General features: G+C 32.3%; 9 protein-coding genes and 1 non-coding gene across 12 annotated transcripts; 3 read left to right on the top strand and 7 right to left on the bottom strand.

Annotated features, from left to right (window-relative positions):
- Positions 1-202: 202 nt before the first annotated feature.
- Positions 203-2,663, top strand: LOC136773019 (succinate--CoA ligase [ADP-forming] subunit beta, mitochondrial-like). The gene is made up of 6 exons (XM_066726333.1): positions 203-1,040; positions 1,112-1,274; positions 1,344-1,611; positions 1,715-2,019; positions 2,080-2,199; positions 2,278-2,663. The coding sequence occupies exons 1-6, from the start codon at positions 664-666 to the stop codon at positions 2,485-2,487; spliced, it is 1,443 nt and encodes a 480-aa protein (XP_066582430.1). The 5' UTR covers positions 203-663; the 3' UTR covers positions 2,488-2,663.
- Positions 2,664-2,716: 53 nt separating this feature from the next.
- Positions 2,717-4,889, top strand: LOC136773021 (protein AAR2 homolog). Its single transcript, XM_066726336.1, has 6 exons — positions 2,717-2,773; positions 3,034-3,233; positions 3,303-3,418; positions 3,494-3,647; positions 3,706-3,981; positions 4,047-4,889. Exons 2-6 carry the CDS (start codon positions 3,046-3,048, stop codon positions 4,453-4,455), a joined length of 1,143 nt encoding a protein of 380 aa, XP_066582433.1. The 5' UTR covers positions 2,717-2,773; positions 3,034-3,045; the 3' UTR covers positions 4,456-4,889.
- TRNAV-AAC (transfer RNA valine (anticodon AAC)) lies at positions 4,613-4,685 on the bottom strand. Its single transcript has one exon. It is a non-coding gene; the product is annotated as a tRNA-Val (tRNA).
- Positions 4,890-6,442: 1,553 nt separating the features above from the next.
- On the bottom strand, positions 6,443-7,770 carry LOC136773022 (apidaecins type 22-like). 2 transcript variants are annotated; one of them, XM_066726338.1, is made up of 7 exons: positions 7,611-7,770; positions 7,360-7,498; positions 7,204-7,290; positions 7,048-7,134; positions 6,892-6,978; positions 6,726-6,821; positions 6,443-6,631 (listed from the first exon to the last, which is right to left on the bottom strand). In XM_066726338.1, exons 2-7 carry the CDS (start codon positions 7,486-7,488, stop codon positions 6,623-6,625), a joined length of 495 nt encoding a protein of 164 aa, XP_066582435.1. In that variant the 5' UTR covers positions 7,489-7,498; positions 7,611-7,770; the 3' UTR covers positions 6,443-6,622. The 2 variants fall into 2 exon arrangements, with proteins under 2 accessions (XP_066582435.1, XP_066582436.1); XM_066726339.1 differs by lacking the exon at positions 7,048-7,134.
- Positions 7,771-8,477: 707 nt separating this feature from the next.
- Positions 8,478-12,547, bottom strand: LOC136773017 (paternally-expressed gene 3 protein-like). Its single transcript, XM_066726332.1, has 2 exons — positions 12,124-12,547; positions 8,478-12,053 (listed from the first exon to the last, which is right to left on the bottom strand). Exons 1-2 carry the CDS (start codon positions 12,217-12,219, stop codon positions 8,499-8,501), a joined length of 3,651 nt encoding a protein of 1,216 aa, XP_066582429.1. The 5' UTR covers positions 12,220-12,547; the 3' UTR covers positions 8,478-8,498.
- A 334-nt stretch (positions 12,548-12,881) lies between these two features.
- Positions 12,882-14,069, bottom strand: LOC136772886 (leucine-rich repeat-containing protein 26-like). Its single transcript, XM_066726123.1, has 2 exons — positions 13,417-14,069; positions 12,882-13,356 (listed from the first exon to the last, which is right to left on the bottom strand). Exons 1-2 carry the CDS (start codon positions 13,849-13,851, stop codon positions 13,012-13,014), a joined length of 780 nt encoding a protein of 259 aa, XP_066582220.1. The 5' UTR covers positions 13,852-14,069; the 3' UTR covers positions 12,882-13,011.
- A 49-nt stretch (positions 14,070-14,118) lies between these two features.
- Positions 14,119-15,185, bottom strand: LOC136772885 (slit homolog 1 protein-like). The gene has a single exon (XM_066726122.1). It carries the CDS (start codon positions 14,911-14,913, stop codon positions 14,128-14,130), a length of 786 nt encoding a protein of 261 aa, XP_066582219.1. The 5' UTR covers positions 14,914-15,185; the 3' UTR covers positions 14,119-14,127.
- Positions 15,186-15,187: 2 nt separating this feature from the next.
- LOC136772884 (tropomyosin-like) lies at positions 15,188-17,046 on the bottom strand. The gene is made up of 7 exons (XM_066726121.1): positions 16,679-17,046; positions 16,536-16,607; positions 16,367-16,441; positions 16,230-16,301; positions 16,068-16,145; positions 15,688-15,999; positions 15,188-15,603 (listed from the first exon to the last, which is right to left on the bottom strand). Exons 1-7 carry the CDS (start codon positions 16,796-16,798, stop codon positions 15,361-15,363), a joined length of 972 nt encoding a protein of 323 aa, XP_066582218.1. The 5' UTR covers positions 16,799-17,046; the 3' UTR covers positions 15,188-15,360.
- Positions 17,047-17,362: 316 nt separating this feature from the next.
- On the top strand, positions 17,363-18,382 carry LOC136772887 (mitochondrial import inner membrane translocase subunit Tim17-B-like). 2 transcript variants are annotated; one of them, XM_066726124.1, is made up of 2 exons: positions 17,363-17,519; positions 17,871-18,382. In XM_066726124.1, the coding sequence occupies exon 2, from the start codon at positions 17,884-17,886 to the stop codon at positions 18,367-18,369; it is 486 nt and encodes a 161-aa protein (XP_066582221.1). In that variant the 5' UTR covers positions 17,363-17,519; positions 17,871-17,883; the 3' UTR covers positions 18,370-18,382. The 2 variants fall into 2 exon arrangements, with proteins under 2 accessions (XP_066582221.1, XP_066582222.1); XM_066726125.1 differs by lacking the exon at positions 17,363-17,519 and adding an exon at positions 17,610-17,744.
- A 484-nt stretch (positions 18,383-18,866) lies between these two features.
- On the bottom strand, positions 18,867-19,461 carry LOC136772888 (snRNA-activating protein complex subunit 5-like). Its single transcript, XM_066726126.1, has 3 exons — positions 19,386-19,461; positions 19,114-19,286; positions 18,867-19,049 (listed from the first exon to the last, which is right to left on the bottom strand). Exons 2-3 carry the CDS (start codon positions 19,231-19,233, stop codon positions 18,867-18,869), a joined length of 303 nt encoding a protein of 100 aa, XP_066582223.1. The 5' UTR covers positions 19,234-19,286; positions 19,386-19,461.
- Between the last annotated feature and the right edge of the window lie 17 nt (positions 19,462-19,478).

Genomic DNA, 19,478 nt, shown 5'->3' with positions numbered 1-19,478 from the left:
ATAAATTTTGATTTCTATAAAAAAGAATAAATTCATATTAAAAGATTCAAGCATTTGTAAGAGACTTTATTTTTTCAAATTCCTTTTACTGATAACTAAAGATCGACTAGCAGGGATACTTTAGTAATATTCCTGATGAGTTGAACAAAGTAATTGGAACATGAAGTTTCTTGATAGAGCAAATTAAATTATTAGTAAGTAAAATTTCACGATAAATTATCTCGACAGGCTTGAACTTTATTTGACGATTTTATCTTTAGTCTTTGAGAATTGCAAGAAAAATTGAATTTCCATTATATAAGTGAAACTTGATGTATTTTTGCCTCGTAATCTGCTTCTCTATCTTGCATAGAAATACCGCGGGGTGGATTACGCGAAGAGTATTATTAAATTATCAATGTAACGAGGCTGAAACTACCATTCATTCAACACAGTGCACTTCAGTAGAACAAAGGATTATAATTTTCAAAGCCTACTTAATATCATCTCATGCTTCAAACAAAAAAATAATTGAAAACGAGCTTCATATTCTTTATAAATTCAACACAATCTACAATAACATAAAATGAAAATGTGATTTAGTGAAGATTGAATTTTTTTTTATTCTCGTGCTATTCTTGGAAATATACTGAACTAAGCTAAATTTTTATTAATTGTTTTATAATGTCGCTTAAAACTTTTGGATTTGGTCCTTTGAAGAGAGGTGTAAAGGTATTTAATTATAAGTTATTTCATATTCTTTGGACAAAAGAGATTATTGTGAGTGAGAAGGGAGGGCTAAAGTTTTTAGGAAGGATTCCTATTTTTAAACAACATATGAGGTTTTTGGATGTTCATGAGCATGTGGCATATACTTTACTGAAGGATGCTGGAATTCCTACACCACCATATGGGGTTGCAAAAACTCCTGAGGAGGCTGCTACACTAGCAGAAAAATTTGGTTCTAAGGATATAGTTCTTAAAGCTCAAGTTCTAGCTGGTGGTAGAGGAGTAGGACGTTTTAAAGGCACAGATGTGAGTGGAGTAGTTATGTGTGAGACGTGAGTTCAAGTATTATAAGGAGTTAAAGTGTATTTTAAATATTTATTATATGTCACATTCTTTTTGCTAGACCAGGACAAGCTAAAAAAGCAGCAAGTAGTATGATTGGTAAATTGCTTGTAACAAAGCAAACTGGAGAGGCTGGAAAAATATGCAATAGTGTAATGGTGACCAAAAGAATGTTTCCAAGAAAAGAATATTATCTTGCAGTGATGATGGAGAGAAGTTTCGATGTAAATAATAATAACTACATTTATAAAATTTTAATTATTAAGATCATTTATAACCCATATTTTTAATAGGGTCCTGTTGTAATTGTATCTAAACAAGGTGGAGTGAACATAGAAGATATTGCAGCCAAGAGTCCTGGTGCAATATCTTATTTACCAATTGATATAAAGAAAGGTATATCCAAGACCCAAGCGGATGGTATAGCAGATAAACTAGGTCTCTCAGGTCCAGATAAAGAAAAAGCATCAGCTGTTGTATGTAATCTTTACCAGCTCTTTATAAAAAAAGATGCCCTTTTACTTGAAATAAATCCATTCGCCGAAGACATTTGTGGTAATTGTAAGTTTCAACAACAGTAAATCCTAAAAAGTAAAATTTATCTTTAGTAATGTAGCATTCAGTTATTAAATTTCAATAAATTAAATATACTCTAAAATTACAGATTATGCTTTAGATTGTAAGTGCAAGTTTGATGACAGCGCTGAATTTAGACAAAAAGAATTATTTGCAATGAGAGATTGGAGTCAACAGGATCCGAATGAAGTTAAAGCTGCCAAGTTTGACTTAAATTACATTGCATTAGATGGAAATATTGGGTGTATGGTAAATGGAGCTGGTTTAGCAATGGCCACCATGGATATTATAAAATTATATGGAGGACTGCCAGCTAATTTTTTAGATGTAGGTGGTAATGCAACCAAAGAGACTGTAACAGAAGCTTTTAAGATAATAACTTCTGATCCCAAGGTATGAGAATAAAGGTAATTAAAAATAACTTAAAAATATACTTATTAATATATATTTTAGGTCCACACAATTTTTGTTAATATTTTTGGAGGAATTATGAGATGTGATATAATTGCTCAGGGAATCATTACAGCATCACAAGATCTTAATCTAAATATACCTATAGTTGTTAGATTGCAGGTAAATAATTTTCTTACGAAAGAAAATAATTGTTAATTGGAAATTTTTTACATGCTCCTTGTTATTTGCTTTTTTCAGGGAACCAATGTGGAAGAAGCTAGAGTTTTAATATTAAATTCCAAATTAAAAATAATATTAATAAATGACTTTGCAACTGCAGCAGAAACATCAGTTAAATTAGCTTTAATGGTTCATATTGCAAAATCATTGAACTTAGATATCACATTTACTTCAAAGCCTCAGAAAGCTCCAAAGGAAACCAATGGCTGCATACAAAAAAATACTTAAAATTTGTTTATTATATATTTTTTAAAATATAACTTTTTATGTTTGTAATGTTTTTATACCCTTGTAATGGTACGGCCATGTTTGTATTTATAATGTATAATAAAATTTAATATTATAATATAAAATAGTACATTTTATAAGAGAGGCGACTGGCGAATGGGTTACCTTCTGTTATACATGGTTTTCTTTGTCTCCCCCCTCCCCCTTCCCTATCCTTCCTTCCATCGGTATCATATTTGTTTACGTTTCCTGGAGAATCCATCATCCATCTCTCCTCAAAAAACAAGTAATTATTTACTACGTATATAAACCATAGAGATTTTCATAAAAATCTTGTTTGAAGTCATAATAAAAATAAAATTTAATAGAATAAACTTATTGCCGTGCACGATAATATTAAATCTCTCGTTAGTAAAGGCTTTTATAGGTTATGAAATAATTTTTGACATATAGTGGAGTTTAAAAGTTTACATTTGTGGTCCTAAAATTATTTGATATGTTTGATTTATTTAAAATAAAGTTAAGTAATTGTTATTCATTATTTAGATAATATAAAAAATGGCATTCGAAGGAATAGAGATGCCTCAAGAGCTTGCTAGAAAACTGCTTGTTGAAGGGGGAACTTTAATTGTGCTTAATGTTCCACCTGGAACAGACTTTGGAATTGATATAAAATCTTGGAACACAGAAGAAAATTTTAAAGGAATTAAAATGATTCCACCTGGATTTCATTTTATACATTATAGGTAACCAATTATCATTTGATGCAAAAAATATATTTTTTACTAATTAATTAAAGAAGATATTTTATCCAGTGCTGTAAACGAGTTTGGAGATATGGCTCCAAGAATAGGATTTTTTCATATATTTAAAAAATCTGAATTTTTGGTGAAGCAATGGGACAAAGATACAGAGGATATCAGTGCTGAATGTAAAACTATTGTAAATTTATTTTTTCATATAAAATTAAATTCCAAAATTATAATACTTTTTTCTCCATATATAGCGGTTCCAGAAGAAATGGTTCAAACTTTTAAAGATAATTTAAAAAATTTGGAGAAATTTTTGGGTCCTTACCCATATGATACATGGCAGCAGTGGAATGAATTGACTAGTCAAATTACACCATCGATTGTTACAAGGTGTAGTCCAGTTTGTGGGTAAGTAATATCATTATTCTTTCAGAAAATCTTTTTTTTAATGTTTTTTGTTTTGTAGTTTTGTATATTCAGCACTGGAATTGGAGTCTTGCAGTGATGCATCTAGACCAAGAGGAGGGGAGCCAAGTAAAAAGAGGAAAAGAGGAGGAGGATTGTCTGTAGAAGAAAAAGAGGAAAATTTATTACCAGAATTAAAACCAAAACCAGGTACAGAATTAAGACTTACAGAGTTACCTGAACAACATTATCCTGATGGGGCTACACCAGCAGAAGTTACAAAGCACTCCTTAGATTCCACTTATATACTGGATACTCTAGAAAAGAAGATGGATAAGTAAATATTATTGTTATTATTTTACAAATAGTTCTCGTTTATCTAATAATTTTATTTCTTTTTAGACCAATGGATGTAGTTGGCGAACTGCAATTGGCATTTATATGCTTTTTGGCCGGGCAAAGTTTAGACGCTTTTGAGCACTGGAAAAAGCTTGTGACTCTTTTGTGCCGTGTTGATTCTGGAATACCATCGAGATTTTCAATTTATATGGAATTTTTGAAAACCTTAGAAGCCCAAATTAAACATGTACCTGAGGAGATATTATGCGACATCGTAGCAAGCAATAACGTTGTTTACCACAATTTACGAAAATTATTTGCTAACATCGAAATAAATACCGAAGTAGACGATCGTCTGAAATGCTATTCTACTCGTATGAGAGATCGTTTAAAGAAAAAATTTTTATGGGACTTTTCTGATTTGCAAGAAGAGGAAGATGACGAGGCACCAGTTGTAGTATATGTCGAGTAGTAATTAATAAAACGAAAAATGATTAATCTTGTAAATAGTTTTGATAGTTTTCATTACATGGAATATATTAATATTATATATATTCTTAAATTTAATGTGTGTGGAATATAATAAACTTGTATATGAAATTATTGTAATGTTAAAAAAAAGTAAAACATGTTTCCGCCCGGGATCGAACCGGGGACCTTCCGCGTGTTAGGCGGATGTGATAACCACTACACCACGGAAACACGTACTATTTTTATTTCACTCATTAAGAGACATGTAGGGCGCGTTCACGGAGACGCTATCAACGCTACTCTCTCTCTCTCTCTGCGCACACACACACATTTCAATCATTTTTCTATGCGCAGTAGCGTTGGCAGTGCTAAAAGCGTGCTCCGTGAACGCGCCTGTAGTCTCTCTATGTCAAGTACGTGCACAAGTAAATAGAAACATACCTACACTGCCGTCAAATACTACTCTCTTATATAGCAAATTTGGCTGTCCTGATTTTTAAAACGATTTATCTTAATGACTATATATTTTCATGATTTAACTATAATTTTTTTTTTAAACGTTTGAAAGAGTTTTCAACTAAGTTGATGAACATCAAAAACAGTTGGAAACATCTTGAACACGACTGCTCATTTGGATCATTTGCCAGTGAACAGTTGTATATATTCGCACGATCCTAACTTGTGACAAATCAGATACGACTAGACTATTAGAGTTGCCAGAAAGCCTTATACAAAAAAAAGACAACAGTTCGAAGAACAGATGAACAAGAAGAAATTAATTAAAGCTAACACATTAATTTAAAAACTGATAATGTAAAAATCATTTACTTAAAAAAATAAATAGTGGTACAGTTTTATAAAAGAAAAGAAACAAATTTGAAAAAATTATAAAAGTTCTCCTTAAAAGAGTTTTTTGGCAGCGCTAGCCTAGGCAACTATACTCACTACAGCTCAACGAGCGATCATGTCGTGGATGCCTCCGTTGAATACACGCTATCATAACTTTCTCCCAAAAGAAAAGTGTACTTCATTTATTATATCTACAAGATCTGGCATTTCAAATTCTCAATAATGTAAATAAGGAAATGACTCTGTGTCTCTGTAACTATTAGAAATATCACTTTTTGACTAAAGATTTTTCTGAATGCAAATAGAAGTAAAACTGGAATCTGTAGTTAAAACTTAAGCTTAGCTCACATTGAACTAATACAGACTCAAATTTTTTAGTTTAATCTTAAGCTTCGTCTGTAAATTCCGGTCTAAGACATTTGAAAAGTCCTGTGAAGAAACTTGATAACGCTTATATAGTTATAGAGAAAAGCATCTCTCCGAAATTATGTCAATGTTACGGAATAAAGTATTTGATATCACATTCCTTCCAATTGTAACCAGGTTTTTATAACTATAGCTGTATTTATTTCGAAATGTGGCTTCTGGAGTTATAACGTTAATGTATACGATGTCGATAAGCGAAGTCTATTTCAGTCTAATAATGGGGTAAAAAGTGTAAACAATCTCGATTTAACCTTTTAAACTGCCGGATGACATTTAACCCCTTAGCTTACAATGACGTATGAGAGACGTGATAGTTTTTCGGGGCCAAACATAAACAAAACGTCTCAGAGACGTGGTAAGTCTACCGGCCCAAATATAAACAAGACGTCTCAGAGACGTGGTAAGTCTACCGGCCCAAATATAAACAAGACGTCTCAGAGACGTCCTTGGTGTCGCTTTTGGCACGCACAATTAAAAATTAAATCGTAAGGCAAGGGGTTAAGTGGCGCGAAACTTTTGTTATATGAGTTTTTTCACCGTTTCCACCATAAGTATAATTTTAATTTTAAAATTGATCATAGATCATGCTTAAAAATTTACTTGGGAAATGCACTGGCAGTTTAAAGTTTATTAATATTAAATCTATTTAATAGAGCAACAATTAATAACTTGTGGCATTATGAATTAAAAGGAAAAATAATGGTAGACAATAATTATCGTTTATATATTTTATTAATAGAGCATAATATTATTTTTACAATTGAAAAGTTTATAATTTTGCTATGTAATCAGACAAATTGATTAATTTTGTTGCGTGCTCATAGATAAAACTTAACATGATGAAATTGAAGCAAAATATTGGTCACATTAGTTAAGAATCTTCAGTACTTTTCTTATAATCTCTGAAAAAATTAAAAACATTGAGCGAATAGTACATAGAATATTTTGCTTATTTATCTAATAAATATAATAAACTTTGTTTATATAAATACTTACGGGGTGAGGTGGACGAGGTCGCGGAATGTGGACTGGCTTATTTGGCCTGTATGGTTTTCCTGGTTCTGGATCGGGACTGGCTTCACGACGAAGGCGCTGCAAAAATTGTTCGATTAATGGTTCTATTTTATAAATATTCTTATTTAAGATTATAAAAGAAACTTACTGGGTGTGGTGGGCGAGGGGGAGGAACATAGACTGGTCTATTTGGTTTTCCTGGTTCTGGATCGGGACTGGCTTCGCGACGATTACGCTGCACCAAATTTTAGATTAATAATAATTCACATATACTCTTTTATTAAAATATAAAATATGTACTTACAGGGTGTGGTGGGCGAGGTTGAGGATGGTAGATTGGTCTGTTTGGTTTTCCTGGTTCTGGATCGGGATTGGCCTCACGACGGTTGCGCTGCACCAAATTTTAGATTAATAATAATTCACATATACTCTTTTATTAAAATATAAAATATGTACTTACAGGGTGTGGTGGGCGAGGTTGAGGATGGTAGATTGGTCTGTTTGGTTTTCCTGGTTCTGGATCGGGATTGGCCTCACGACGATTGCGCTTTAACCAATTTCCGATTAATAATAATTTACTTATATACTCTTTTATTCAAATGTAAAGTATACATACGGGGTGTGGTGGGCGAGGTTGAGGATAGTAGACTGGCCTATTTGAATTTCCTGGCTCTGGATTAGGATCTGCTTCTGCGAACACGACGCATAGAGTAGCCAAAACTGCTACTGCAAAAAACACCTTCATTTTGGACGTACTATAAGAAGCAGAAAGAGAATTTTCTTTTAATTTCAATAAAAGTAGCATTTTACCACTAGTAAAAAATAGATTTCATCTTGTAACTAATAAAGTTTAAAAAAGAATTTTACCTTTATATATATACCCGATCTTTCTGTTTCGGAATCGTAATCAGTACTGATGCTCAGTCGAGGTGTCCCTGCTGTTTATATATGAAAGTTCGCAACTCATGTGGATAGAAAATGCTCGTTAAGAAGCTCTGGGACAAACCGATCAGGGGGAAGTACCAAGAATCTTATTTGCGCTTTAGTCTGTGTAGTATGTGACGTATTTGCTTTCGCGTTCTTTCCTCCTATCACGGTCTGTTATGTGTAACGCATCACGAGATAAGAACCAATATGAATATCTTTAGTTTGTTCTTAATCAATTCATCATTTTTCTTTGTGAACTCATCATTGAATTTAATTGATTATTTTTGTAAATATATATTAAAGAAAGTTATTTTGAAAATATTAATTAAGAGAATTCAATAAGACTTTTATACATCATTATTTATTTAATACATTTCTATGCACGTTTCTTTTTTAATTGTTTATTTCTAAGTAGTTCATTAATCAAATAGCTAGTACATTTTTGAGGGAAATTAATCTATTATTGACGAAAGCAGTTAAGCTAATTTTTCGGTATCCTCATGTATTTATTATTGGTATTATTACAGTTTTAGTAAATACGAATATCGGATTTTTTAATTGATCAATATAATTCATTAATATTTATTTATACATAGAATATATTAGTAATATATCTGGTGTAGTATAGTCTACAGTAGTTATGGTTTTGTTGTTGTTGATTCTTCTCTTGGTTTTTCTGTACTTCTTGTATATTCGAGATTTTCTGTATTTCTTGTATATTTAGGATCTTCTGTAGTTCTCGTATATTCGGGATTTTCGGTAGTTCTTGTATATTCAGGAATTCCTGTAGTTCTTGTATATTTGGGATTTTCTGTAGTTCTGGTATATTCAAGAATTCCTGTAGTTCTTGTATATTTGGGATTTTCTGTAGTTCTGGTATATTCGGGGTTTTGTACTTCTTGTATATTCGGGATTTTCTGTACTTCTTGTATATTCCGGATTTTCTGTAGTTCTTGTATATTCAGGAATTCTTGTAGTTCTTGTATATTCGGGATTTTCTGTACTTCTTGTATATTCAGGAATTCCTGTACTTCTTGTATATTCGGGATTTTCTGTACTTCTTGTATATTCTGGATTTTGTGTAGTTCTTGTATATTTGGGGTTTTCCGTAATTCTAGTATATTCGGAATTTTCTGTCGTTCTGGTATATTCGGAATTTTCTGTAGTTCTGGTATATTCAAGAATTCCTGTACTTCTTGTATATTCGGGATTTTCTGTACTTCTTGTATATTCCGGATTTTCTGTAGTTCTTGTATATTCAGGAATTCTTGTAGTTCTTGTATATTCAGGAATTCTTGTAGTTCTTGTATATTCGGGATTTTCTGTACTTCTTGTATATTCAGGAATTCCTGTACTTCTTGTATATTCAGGATTTTCTGTACTTCTTGTATATTCTGGATTTTCTGTAGTTCTTGTATATTTGGGGTTTTCTGTAGTTCTAGTATATTCGGGATTTTCTGTCGTTCTGGTATATTCGGAATTTTCTGTAGTTCTTGTATATTCAGGATTTTCTGTACTTCTTGTATATTCAGGAATTCCTGTAGTTCTTGTAAATTTGGGATTTTCTGTACTTCTTGTATATTCTGGATTTTCTGTAGTTCTTGTATATTTGGGATTTTCTGTAGTTCTAGTATATTCGGGATTTTCTGTCGTTCTGGTATATTCGGAATTTTCTGTAGTTCTTGTATATTCGGGATTTTCTGTAGTTCTTGTATATTCAGGAATTCCTGTAGTTCTTGTATATTTGGGATTTTCTGTACTTCTTGTATATTCGGGATTTTCTGTACTTCTTGTATATTCGGGATTTTCTGTACTTCTTGTATATTCAGGAATTCCTGTACTTCTTGTATATTCGGGATTTTCTGTACTTCTTGTATATTTAGGATCTTCTGTAGTTCTAGTATATTTAGGATCTTCTGTAGTTCTCGTATATTCGGGACTTTCTGTAGTTCTTGTATATTCAGGAATTCCTGTAGTTCTTGTATATTTGGGATTTTCTGTAGTTCTAGTATACTCGGGATTTTCTGTAGTTCTAGTATACTCGGGATTTTCTGTCGTTCTGGTATATTCGGAATCTTCAGTAGTTCTTGTATATTCGGGATTTTCTGTAGTTCTTGTATATTCAGGAATTCCTGTAGTTCTTGTATATTTGGGATTTTCTGTAGTTCTTGTATATTCGGGATTTTCTGTACTTCTTGTATATTCGGCATTTTCTGTACTTCTTGTATATTCGGAATTTTCTGTACTTGTATATTTGGGATTTTCTGTACTTCTTGTATATTCCGGATTTTCTGTAGGTCTTGTATATTCGGGATTTTCTGTAGTTCTTGTATATTCGGGATTTTCTGTAGTTCTCGTATATTCGGGATTTTCTGTAGTTCTTGTATATTTAGGAATTCCTGTACTTCTTGTATATTCAGGAATTCCTGTAGTTCTTGTATATTTGGGATTTTCTGTAGGTCTTGTATATTCGGGATTTTCTGTAGTTCTTGTATATTCGGGATTTTCTGTAGTTCTCGTATATTCGGGAATTCCTGTACTTCTTGTATATTCAGGAATTCCTGTAGTTCTTGTATATTTGGGATTTTCTGTAGTTCTTGTATATTCGGGATTTTCTGTACTTCTTGTATATTCGGGATTTTCTGTACTTCTTGTATATTCGGAATTTTCTGTACTTGTATATTTGGGATTTTCTGTAGTTCTTGTATATTCGGGATTTTCTGTAGTTCTTGTATATTCGGGATTTTCTGTAGTTCTTGTATATTCAGGAATTCCTGTAGTTCTTGTATATTTGGGATTTTCTGTAGTTCTTGTATATTCGGGATTTTCTGTAGTTCTTGTATATTCGGGATTTTCTGTACTTCTTGTATATTCGGGATTTTCTGTACTTCTTGTATATTTAGGATCTTCTGTAGTTCTAGTATATTTAGGATCTTCTGTAGTTCTCGTATATTCGGGACTTTCTGTAGTTCTTGTATATTCAGGAATTCCTGTAGTTCTTGTATATTTGGGATTTTCTGTAGTTCTAGTATACTCGGGATTTTCTGTAGTTCTAGTATACTCGGGATTTTCTGTCGTTCTGGTATATTCGGAATCTTCAGTAGTTCTTGTATATTCGGGATTTTCTGTAGTTCTTGTATATTCAGGAATTCCTGTAGTTCTTGTATATTTGGGATTTTCTGTAGTTCTTGTATATTCGGGATTTTCTGTACTTCTTGTATATTCGGCATTTTCTGTACTTCTTGTATATTCGGAATTTTCTGTACTTGTATATTTGGGATTTTCTGTACTTCTTGTATATTCCGGATTTTCTGTAGGTCTTGTATATTCGGGATTTTCTGTAGTTCTTGTATATTCGGGATTTTCTGTAGTTCTCGTATATTCGGGATTTTCTGTAGTTCTTGTATATTTAGGAATTCCTGTACTTCTTGTATATTCAGGAATTCCTGTAGTTCTTGTATATTTGGGATTTTCTGTAGGTCTTGTATATTCGGGATTTTCTGTAGTTCTTGTATATTCGGGATTTTCTGTAGTTCTCGTATATTCGGGAATTCCTGTACTTCTTGTATATTCAGGAATTCCTGTAGTTCTTGTATATTTGGGATTTTCTGTAGTTCTTGTATATTCGGGATTTTCTGTACTTCTTGTATATTCGGGATTTTCTGTACTTCTTGTATATTCGGAATTTTCTGTACTTGTATATTTGGGATTTTCTGTAGTTCTTGTATATTCGGGATTTTCTGTAGTTCTTGTATATTCGGGATTTTCTGTAGTTCTTGTATATTCAGGAATTCCTGTAGTTCTTGTATATTTGGGATTTTCTGTAGTTCTTGTATATTCGGGATTTTCTGTAGTTCTTGTATATTCGGGATTTTCTGTACTTCTTGTATATTCAGGAATTCCTGTACTTCTTGTATATTCGGAATTTTCTGTACTTGTATATTTGGGATTTTCTGTACTTCTTGTATATTCGGGATTTTCTGCAGTTCTTGTATATTCGGGATTTTCTGTAGTTCTTGTATATTCGGGATTTTCTGTAGTTCTTGTATATTCAGGAATTCCTGTAGTTCTTGTATATTTGGGATTTTCTGTAGTTCTTGTATATTCGGGATTTTCTGTAGTTCTTGTATATTCGGGATTTTCTGTACTTCTTGTATATTCAGGAATTCCTGTAGTTCTTGTATATTCGGGATTTTCTGTAGTTCTTGTATATTCGGGATTTTCGGTACTTCTGGTATATTCGGGGGTTTCTGTACTTCGTGTATATTTTGGATCTATTGTTACTACTATTTTTTTATCCCCGGGTCTTTCACCAGGAGGTTTCTTTTCAGGGTTTTCTGATTCTACAATTTCGGCTGTGACTTGAACTGTCAAACGAATTTGCTGAAAAAATAATTCTCATTGACTCATGTTTTTAATACCATGATAAAATTATTCTTTAATTTTCACTTACCGTACCACTACGGAGAGCAGTTGCTAATTTTAAATTTTCGGGTGCTGCGATCACGCACACGGCGACCAAAGCTAGTATGACGAATAATACCTTCATTTTCCTCTCTACTTGCAATTAAAAATTTTCAACAAATTGTAATTAGTCCAATTTCAATTATTGGTTTAAGATATATTTTATACAATATATGTAGTTTATCTATAGTGTGACTATAACCACTTCCGTGCAATTGATATCGGAAGAACAATAGACTTGCTTATATATTGCAGGATCGAGAAGATATCTGAACTATAGATCTGATTAGATCGAGTTATCGTGATAAAATTTTAATTTTTGTAAAAACAATTTATGTTCCTTAGAAAAAAAATTTCACCGTGAATAAAATTCTTGTTCTGGAATCACGGTATTACATAATAAATAGTGACTCACGAAAATAATAATGACACAAGTGTAAAGACAATCAGCAATTTAAAGAAGACTATTAATAATTAGGCTTTACATGAAACTGATAGTGTCATAAAACATGTGGCAACCACCTAATCACGTTTATCACTCGTTTCTACGTTTTGCACGTATATCTATATGAATTTCTCTGAAAGCTTTGAATTTATCAAACAACTGGTGCAATCATATTCTTAGAAAAAAGATATCAACTCTTATCTAGAAATCTTGCTCCATGGAAATCGCGTTTTACTTTTATAGAGCAGTTCGCATATTTTATATTAAAATATAAGTTAATAATAAACCGCAGTTTTTCTTATCTTCAGTTTTTTATTTACATATTTATCTTAGAATAGATATGTATGTATATTATTTACAATAAATATTATTCTGTCACAAATACTATTCATACATGCTGCAATATGCGTTAAAGATGTGGTTTTTGTATATTTAGAGCTGAGATTCGACGCAGTTGCTTAATGCACTTTCGTTGCCCTGAATAATGGGCTGATTTCTGATGCAAGTGTAAAGGGCCTTGTAAAGGACTTCCACATTTTGTAATGGTAACCATTCCGCAGGATCTTCTACCGCATCCCTAGCTGAGTTCCAATTCAACACTTCCATCCCGCATTGTATCGTATATGGATTTGGAAGAAGCTTCAATATTTTTAAATTTTTCAAAGACGATAGGGAGTTCACGTCGATGCAGCTCAGTTGATTTCCAGATAAGTCCAGCTGCTGCAAAAACGGCGTCTTTTCAAAAATTGAAGTATCCAAATGATCGATCTGATTATTCTGTGGAAATAAAATATATTAATGATTAAAAAGGATTTTGATTATAATGATACTACTTGCATGTAAATTCAGTAATTGAAGTTGTTGAAGATCGTCGAACCACGAAGGCGCAACACTGGTCAGCTGATTTTTCTCCAGAATGAGAACCTTTAGGAGGTTCATGTTACGGAAAACGCCGTTTTCAATCTCTCGAACGCCACAGTGCGCGAAGCTTAAGGCGACCAACCTCGATTTGACGTTCGCAAAAGAATCGTTCCCCAATTTCGGGACAATGGATGTATCGAAGAGTAGATAGACGTTTCCTGTGTTATCATCAAGTTTTAAAATGTCATCCATGAAATTCTCCGACCGGAAGCACTCGTACACCGCGGCGTCTTCCGGTAACGTTGCATATTTCTTCGGCAAACAGGAAGCGTGAACCAAAACGACGAAAGTCGATAAGATCGCTACGGGGTCTCGAATTTTTCTGGTAAAATACATTTTCCCAGCATGCATATATAAGTTCAGTCGATAACTAAACCATCTTGTCTCCACAGCTTAAGCTGCTTCTTATCGAATGTCTTTTCTTATTTTTTAATCGCAATCGTCGACCTCCCGATCTTCCGTCTGGCTGACAATGCAGTTGCAGAAATGTCCAGTTAAGCAGCGACATCTTTACTTATATTTTTAAGTACGTTTTTTTTTAATTTCATTGCACGAATATTACAATTTTTTACGTTTAACTAGTCCAAGAATATAAAGAAATTGTTATTTACGCTTTTTATGCGAGCATTACGTGACAAAATAGAAAAAATTGTTTTCCATCATTCCGTTTAGTTTCTCATCGACACAGGAATCTATGGAGTGAATATTTAGTGAGGTAGACACATTTTGAAGGCAATCTCGTGTAATATTTTGAATATGTTGCACATCTCTATAATGCGGTCTAAAGTCTAACTCATTATTGAATCTGGCCCATTCCATGATATCATAACAGCATTTGTAGTGCCAGGGATTCTGTCTGCAATTGAAAAATTGTAGTTGATGAAAAAACCCAAGGAAATTTTCTGGAAGGCAGTGAAGCTGATTTTCACTAAGATCGAAAAATTTCAGCCCAGGTAGTACAGCTCCAATTTCATTTTCTATTGTAGAAATTCTGTTCCCATTGAGTTTTAAGGTTTTTAGCTTCGAAACTCCTTCGAACCAAGCTGATTTCACGATTTTCAATAAGTTCCCCGTTAAAACCAGAGTTTCTAGCTCAGCAACCCCGTGAAAGCCGCCATCTTGGACAGATTTTAATTGGCTTCTCGTAATCGAGATTGTTTTCAAGTCTAATCCAAATCTTAAGAAAGCTTCTTTCTCTATTAACGGGATATTCGAGTAAGTGAATGTCACCTCACTGATATTTTTAGCTAAATCTGCTTTTTTAATATCACTCACAAAATCCAGAGATTTCTCACAGGCAAAAACCCGGCGATTTTTGTTATTGACTACCGGCACATGAAAGCACCAGCTGTAAATACCGGAAATGATCCAGTAAACGGTAAAAATGATAAACTCTAATTGTACGTTATTCATTATATTTTAAATAACTACAAAATTGTACAATAATTTAAAAGTAAAAAGGAAGGAACTGTAGCGTGGCTACTGGATTCTCACCACGCACTGCTGAAGTGTCTACGTTTATCTCCGGGATTTTGTGTTTTTTTTGTGCAGTTTAACGATGACAAAGTTCACATTGATAATTCTTGTGATGTATTTTCCCACGTCTGAGTAATCGTTTATAAAATTGTTAATTGAGGGATTTTAATAATGTAATTGGATGCTAGAAATATTGGAAAAAAAATTGTTTGCAGAAAAAATGTTTATTCGCCTTAATTTAACATTATAATAGTATATATATAAAAACATATCTTTTCCATTTCGGGAATAACATTATACACGTATAAATAAATGATGAGCTAACAAAATAAGCAGACGCTAATGACGATATTTTAGAAAAATAAGATGATGCAAGATGTATATTTATGGATTTTCCTCTTCCATCGCTTTTTTTTGAACAGCGGATTCCAGCGCTTTTTTCTCCTCGGATAACAACGTGACTTTTTCTTCGTACTTTCCTCGAAGATCGTTGAAAAGGTGTAATTGGATTTCGTATTCCTTTTTTAAGTCTGCGTTCAAACGGCTAGCAGCATCCATTTTATTTACTATAGAGTTGTGCCTTTCTCGCTCCTCGATTATTTTCTTTTCCATCAAGTTTACCTCTTGCTGCGATTCAAACAAAAAAATATCGTTATTATAAAAAGAAGTCGTATTCCAGAAGAGTAAATTATAATATACAATAGGACTCACTTGCAAATGCTTTACTTCCATATTGCGAATCTGTAGAAGATCTCTTGTAATATCAACTACTTCTTTCAAAGAGACCACCTGGTTGTTCAACGCATTTATTTGATTTTCCTGATTGGCAACCACCCTGTTACGATCTTCCAATTGTGAATAGGCCCCTGCCAATTTTGTTTTTAGCTGGTCCATTGTTTTGAGAAAACCTGAATTCTTCTCCACATTCTTCACCGACTCCATTGCAGGTGTCTGCAGACTTGCCAATTTTTTGTCCGCTTCGCATAATTTTTTTTTATACTCATCGCGTTCCTCGGTCCTTTTCTATCATGAAGAACAGTTTATTACCAACAGTCAATCAAATTTAACAAAAAAATCTTTGCTTATATTACCTTCAGCTCTTTTTCTAATTTCTCAATAATAGAAGCTTCTTCGTTTTTCGTTTGAGTCGAATTCTGAGCAGTCTCAGCCTAAATTGTTGTATGAAAATATTTTATTCTTTTATATATTATAATTGTGTAATTTTATATTCCTTTCAACATAGTATTACTTACAGGCCTTTGCTGTTCTGCTTTAGCATTATTTGTATCTACGTTTTCCGCAGGAGCTACTTCGACTGTTTCAACCTAAAATGTTGTTTAAAAATAAATCTAATAAATATTTTTATTTAAATGGATTAAAGAATACATACAAGTATTTCTTCTTGTTGGAGTATAGAATTATTAATTTCGTTTGAACTTTCAGAAACTTCTGGAACAAGTTCAACCTAAATCGTTATATAAAAATATTGATTGAGTCTTTCTTTTGTTTTGCGATATGTATTTTGTAATATTTCTTCAATAACTCCAAAAACTACTTACAATATTTTCTTGCTCAGGTATAGATGAATTATTTACATTTGAATTCTCAGAAATTTCTTGAGCAATATTGGCCTATAAATTATTACATAAAATTATTACCTCTTTATAACATTTTTTATATATATTAAACGAAATAAACTTACAGGTTTCTCCTGCTCTGGAGTAGAATTATTTACATCTGATTTTTCAGTATTCGTGATTTCAGTATTATTCTGTTTACCATCCACATAAATCTCACCATTTACTACACCATTTTCAGACATTTTTCTAACTATTAGAGAAATTTCTCACTGCTTAAAATAATCTTTCAATATGTATATATATATATATATATTTGGATTTTTTAAAAACAATCGAAGCGTGCACGTCAGCTAGTTTTAAATTATTCCAACTAGTTTTTATTATAAGTAATGTTATACAGCTTCCTTTTTCCAAATAAACCTTTTTTCTGAAAATTAATTTTACGCTTCTCCGTAGCGACTGGATAACGCAGACTAAACCAGTAATCTGATTTATTTTTGGACATTTGCCTTATTCTATTTTAAACTTTTCTATGTGTTATGCGATGTATGCATTTGGTTTTCCCCGTTAAAGTAAATGTTGATAAATGATAATTTGATGGATCATAAAATTTATTACATAATTATCATCGCGTGTTTGTGTTATAATTTAAAGCTTAATTGGGGTTTTCCTTTGCTCGTGTAAAATCGAACTTGACTCTTTAATCCGCGATTATAATGGTCAATCAAGATAACTGCTAAAAAGTCGAAACTGAATAAAAATAATACTATTATCCAATTTCTAGAACAAAAATTACTTGCGTTTTTTATTATGACGAAAAATCACCTTGAAAAGTATAAAAGTAATAACACTACAATTATTGATTTGCTTCTAGCAGTCTTTCTAAGCATAACACCGAATCGTGCGACAACGATCTGCGAGGTCTTGTATCTCGTAGGAAGTGTATTTTACATTAACTTCACGGTAAATACTTTCAATTCGGATTTTTGTAGTTTCAAAACAATAATCAGTACAGCTTTTTTCTAATTATTTGAATTGTTATACATATTTTGTGTGAATAATAAAATGTTTCATCATCCTAACCTCTCTTTAAGGGTTAATATTTTGTTAGATTTCCATATAAAGTCGTAAAAGTAAAAATGCATTGTTATGTAATATAAAATAGTCTCTAGATCTTTATACATATGTGTATGTATACATATTTAAATGGTTTTATTTATATGAAGTCAATGACTATATTATGCTTAATGATGTTAGTAATTATTGAAATGGACATTCTCATTTATTAAAATGAAGATTATATTACACTTACAGAATTCAGTAAGCAATGGAGGAGTATGCAAGAGAACCTTGCCCATGGCGAATAGTAGATGATTGTGGTGGTGCTTTTACAATGGGAGCTATTGGTGGCGCAGTCTTCCAAAGTATAAAAGGTTTTCGGAATGCTCCAAGTGGAATGAATAAACGGCTTTTAGGAAGTTTAATGGCAATTAAACAACGTTCTCCAATTATTGCTGGCAATTTTGCTGTGTGGGGTGGAATGTTTTCTACAATTGACTGTACGTTAGTTCACTTCAGAAGAAAGGAAGACCCTTGGAACTCAATTATAAGTGGAGCTGCTACTGGTGGTATCCTTGCAGCAAGAAATGGCTTACCAGCTATGGCTGGCAGTGCAATTATTGGTGGGGTATTATTAGCTTTAATTGAAGGTGTAGGTATTTTATTTACACGGATATCTGCTGAACAGTTTAAACCAGCTTCAATCGAAGAAGCTTCTCAGTTTAGCCCTCCACCGCAAGGATTTCCATCATAATGGTGTTGTAACTGGTATAGTTACATTGACTACTAGAAATAAATATTTAATATTCTTGTTAATAGAATATCAAATTTTTAGGATAAGAAAAAATAATTATATCTTGTTGATTTCCAATTGATGCAGTTTTATTTTCCATCATACTTTTGGAAGATTGAACATATTTGTTTATATTATTAAATAGCCACAATAGTAGTTCTGACTCAACAACTTTATATATTTTTATTTAATAATAAATAAACACTTTTTTACAAAACGTAAGACAAATTCTTATTCTACGCTTTAAGACATGCATACATAAAGTTTGACATATGATAGAGAGAATAAATATGTAGTAATATATCATGTAAATATTAGACATTCATATATAAAGTTTAACATTTGATAGAAAGAATAATTATGTAGTAATATATTGTGTAAATATTAAATTCTATTAAATTGGACTCAAACAAGCCCTATTATTCTATAAACCTAAGGTAAGAGTTGGTTTGTCAGTCTTATAGTTCAAATTCTTCTTCCTCCTCTTCTTCTTGCTTCATGAAATATCTCATTGATGGGACTGATAAATCTATATTATCCTCTAAATGAATCTCAGTATCATTTTTTATTTGCATGGGCTTAATATCTTGCTGAGAATGGCCTGTGGAATTTATACTGCATAATAATTGTAGTTGCTCAACCTGTAATGAATTTAACAATATTATAATCATAAATTTGTTATATTACATTGTTTTTTATAATCACTTGTAATTTATTTAGTTGGTCATCGATGGTTGCAAGCACATCAGTGAGAAATTGTTTCTGTTCTAGTAATCTTCTTTTTTGAGTTAACAATTCATCATTGGTTACTGTTAGGGATGCCATCTGTCCTCTTTTATTAACCTTACAGGAACGTCCGAGGGGATTTTTAAATATATCTGAGATTTTCAAATCGTTCGAAAAAGTTTTTTTTTTCTAATTCGTTATTACTTGTAAAAGACTGATCAATTAAATATTATTGGAAATCGGAGACGTACCGTGGTGAGCGGTCCGGGACTGACTTCAGGCTTGACGGGCTTGACGCCTTGACTCTCGAGCAGCATTAGTGGACATGTCTATCGATGTATGCG

The sequence above is a fragment of the Prorops nasuta genome, unplaced genomic scaffold (assembly GCF_024137725.1).
Source record: "Prorops nasuta isolate Cenicafe-Biocafe unplaced genomic scaffold, Cenicafe_Pnas_1.2 PNAS00004, whole genome shotgun sequence".
Taxonomy (NCBI): domain Eukaryota; kingdom Metazoa; phylum Arthropoda; class Insecta; order Hymenoptera; family Bethylidae; genus Prorops; species Prorops nasuta.
The sequence above is the reverse complement of the archived record's forward strand: the minus strand, read 5'-3'. Positions and strand labels throughout refer to the sequence as shown.

Coding starts and splice junctions, on each gene's coding strand:
- LOC136772888 (XM_066726126.1), bottom strand. CDS start 19,233: ATGGCATCCCTAACAGTAACCAATGATGAATTGTTAACTCAAAAAAGA. Junction 19,050..19,113: donor ACCAACTAAATAAATTACAA/GTGATTATAAAA, acceptor AATTCATTACAG/GTTGAGCAACTACAATTATT.
- LOC136773021 (XM_066726336.1), top strand. CDS start 3,046: ATGGCATTCGAAGGAATAGAGATGCCTCAAGAGCTTGCTAGAAAACTG. Junction 3,419..3,493: donor AGAGGATATCAGTGCTGAAT/GTAAAACTATTG, acceptor CTCCATATATAG/CGGTTCCAGAAGAAATGGTT. Junction 3,648..3,705: donor AGGTGTAGTCCAGTTTGTGG/GTAAGTAATATC, acceptor TTTGTTTTGTAG/TTTTGTATATTCAGCACTGG.
- LOC136772885 (XM_066726122.1), bottom strand. CDS start 14,913: ATGAATAACGTACAATTAGAGTTTATCATTTTTACCGTTTACTGGATC.
- LOC136772887 (XM_066726124.1), top strand. CDS start 17,884: ATGGAGGAGTATGCAAGAGAACCTTGCCCATGGCGAATAGTAGATGAT.
- LOC136772886 (XM_066726123.1), bottom strand. CDS start 13,851: ATGCATGCTGGGAAAATGTATTTTACCAGAAAAATTCGAGACCCCGTA. Junction 13,357..13,416: donor TTCAATTACTGAATTTACAT/GCAAGTAGTATC, acceptor TTATTTCCACAG/AATAATCAGATCGATCATTT.
- LOC136773019 (XM_066726333.1), top strand. CDS start 664: ATGTCGCTTAAAACTTTTGGATTTGGTCCTTTGAAGAGAGGTGTAAAG. Junction 1,041..1,111: donor GGAGTAGTTATGTGTGAGAC/GTGAGTTCAAGT, acceptor TCTTTTTGCTAG/ACCAGGACAAGCTAAAAAAG. Junction 2,200..2,277: donor CTATAGTTGTTAGATTGCAG/GTAAATAATTTT, acceptor TGCTTTTTTCAG/GGAACCAATGTGGAAGAAGC.
- LOC136773022 (XM_066726338.1), bottom strand. CDS start 7,488: ATGAAGGTGTTTTTTGCAGTAGCAGTTTTGGCTACTCTATGCGTCGTG. Junction 7,135..7,203: donor AACCTCGCCCACCACACCCT/GTAAGTACATAT, acceptor AATTTGGTGCAG/CGCAACCGTCGTGAGGCCAA. Junction 6,979..7,047: donor AACCTCGCCCACCACACCCT/GTAAGTACATAT, acceptor AATTTGGTGCAG/CGTAATCGTCGCGAAGCCAG.
- LOC136773017 (XM_066726332.1), bottom strand. CDS start 12,219: ATGAAGGTATTATTCGTCATACTAGCTTTGGTCGCCGTGTGCGTGATC. Junction 12,054..12,123: donor CTGCTCTCCGTAGTGGTACG/GTAAGTGAAAAT, acceptor TTATTTTTTCAG/CAAATTCGTTTGACAGTTCA.
- LOC136772884 (XM_066726121.1), bottom strand. CDS start 16,798: ATGTCTGAAAATGGTGTAGTAAATGGTGAGATTTATGTGGATGGTAAA. Junction 16,000..16,067: donor AATTAGAAAAAGAGCTGAAG/GTAATATAAGCA, acceptor TCTTCATGATAG/AAAAGGACCGAGGAACGCGA. Junction 15,604..15,687: donor TGGAAGTAAAGCATTTGCAA/GTGAGTCCTATT, acceptor TTTGAATCGCAG/CAAGAGGTAAACTTGATGGA.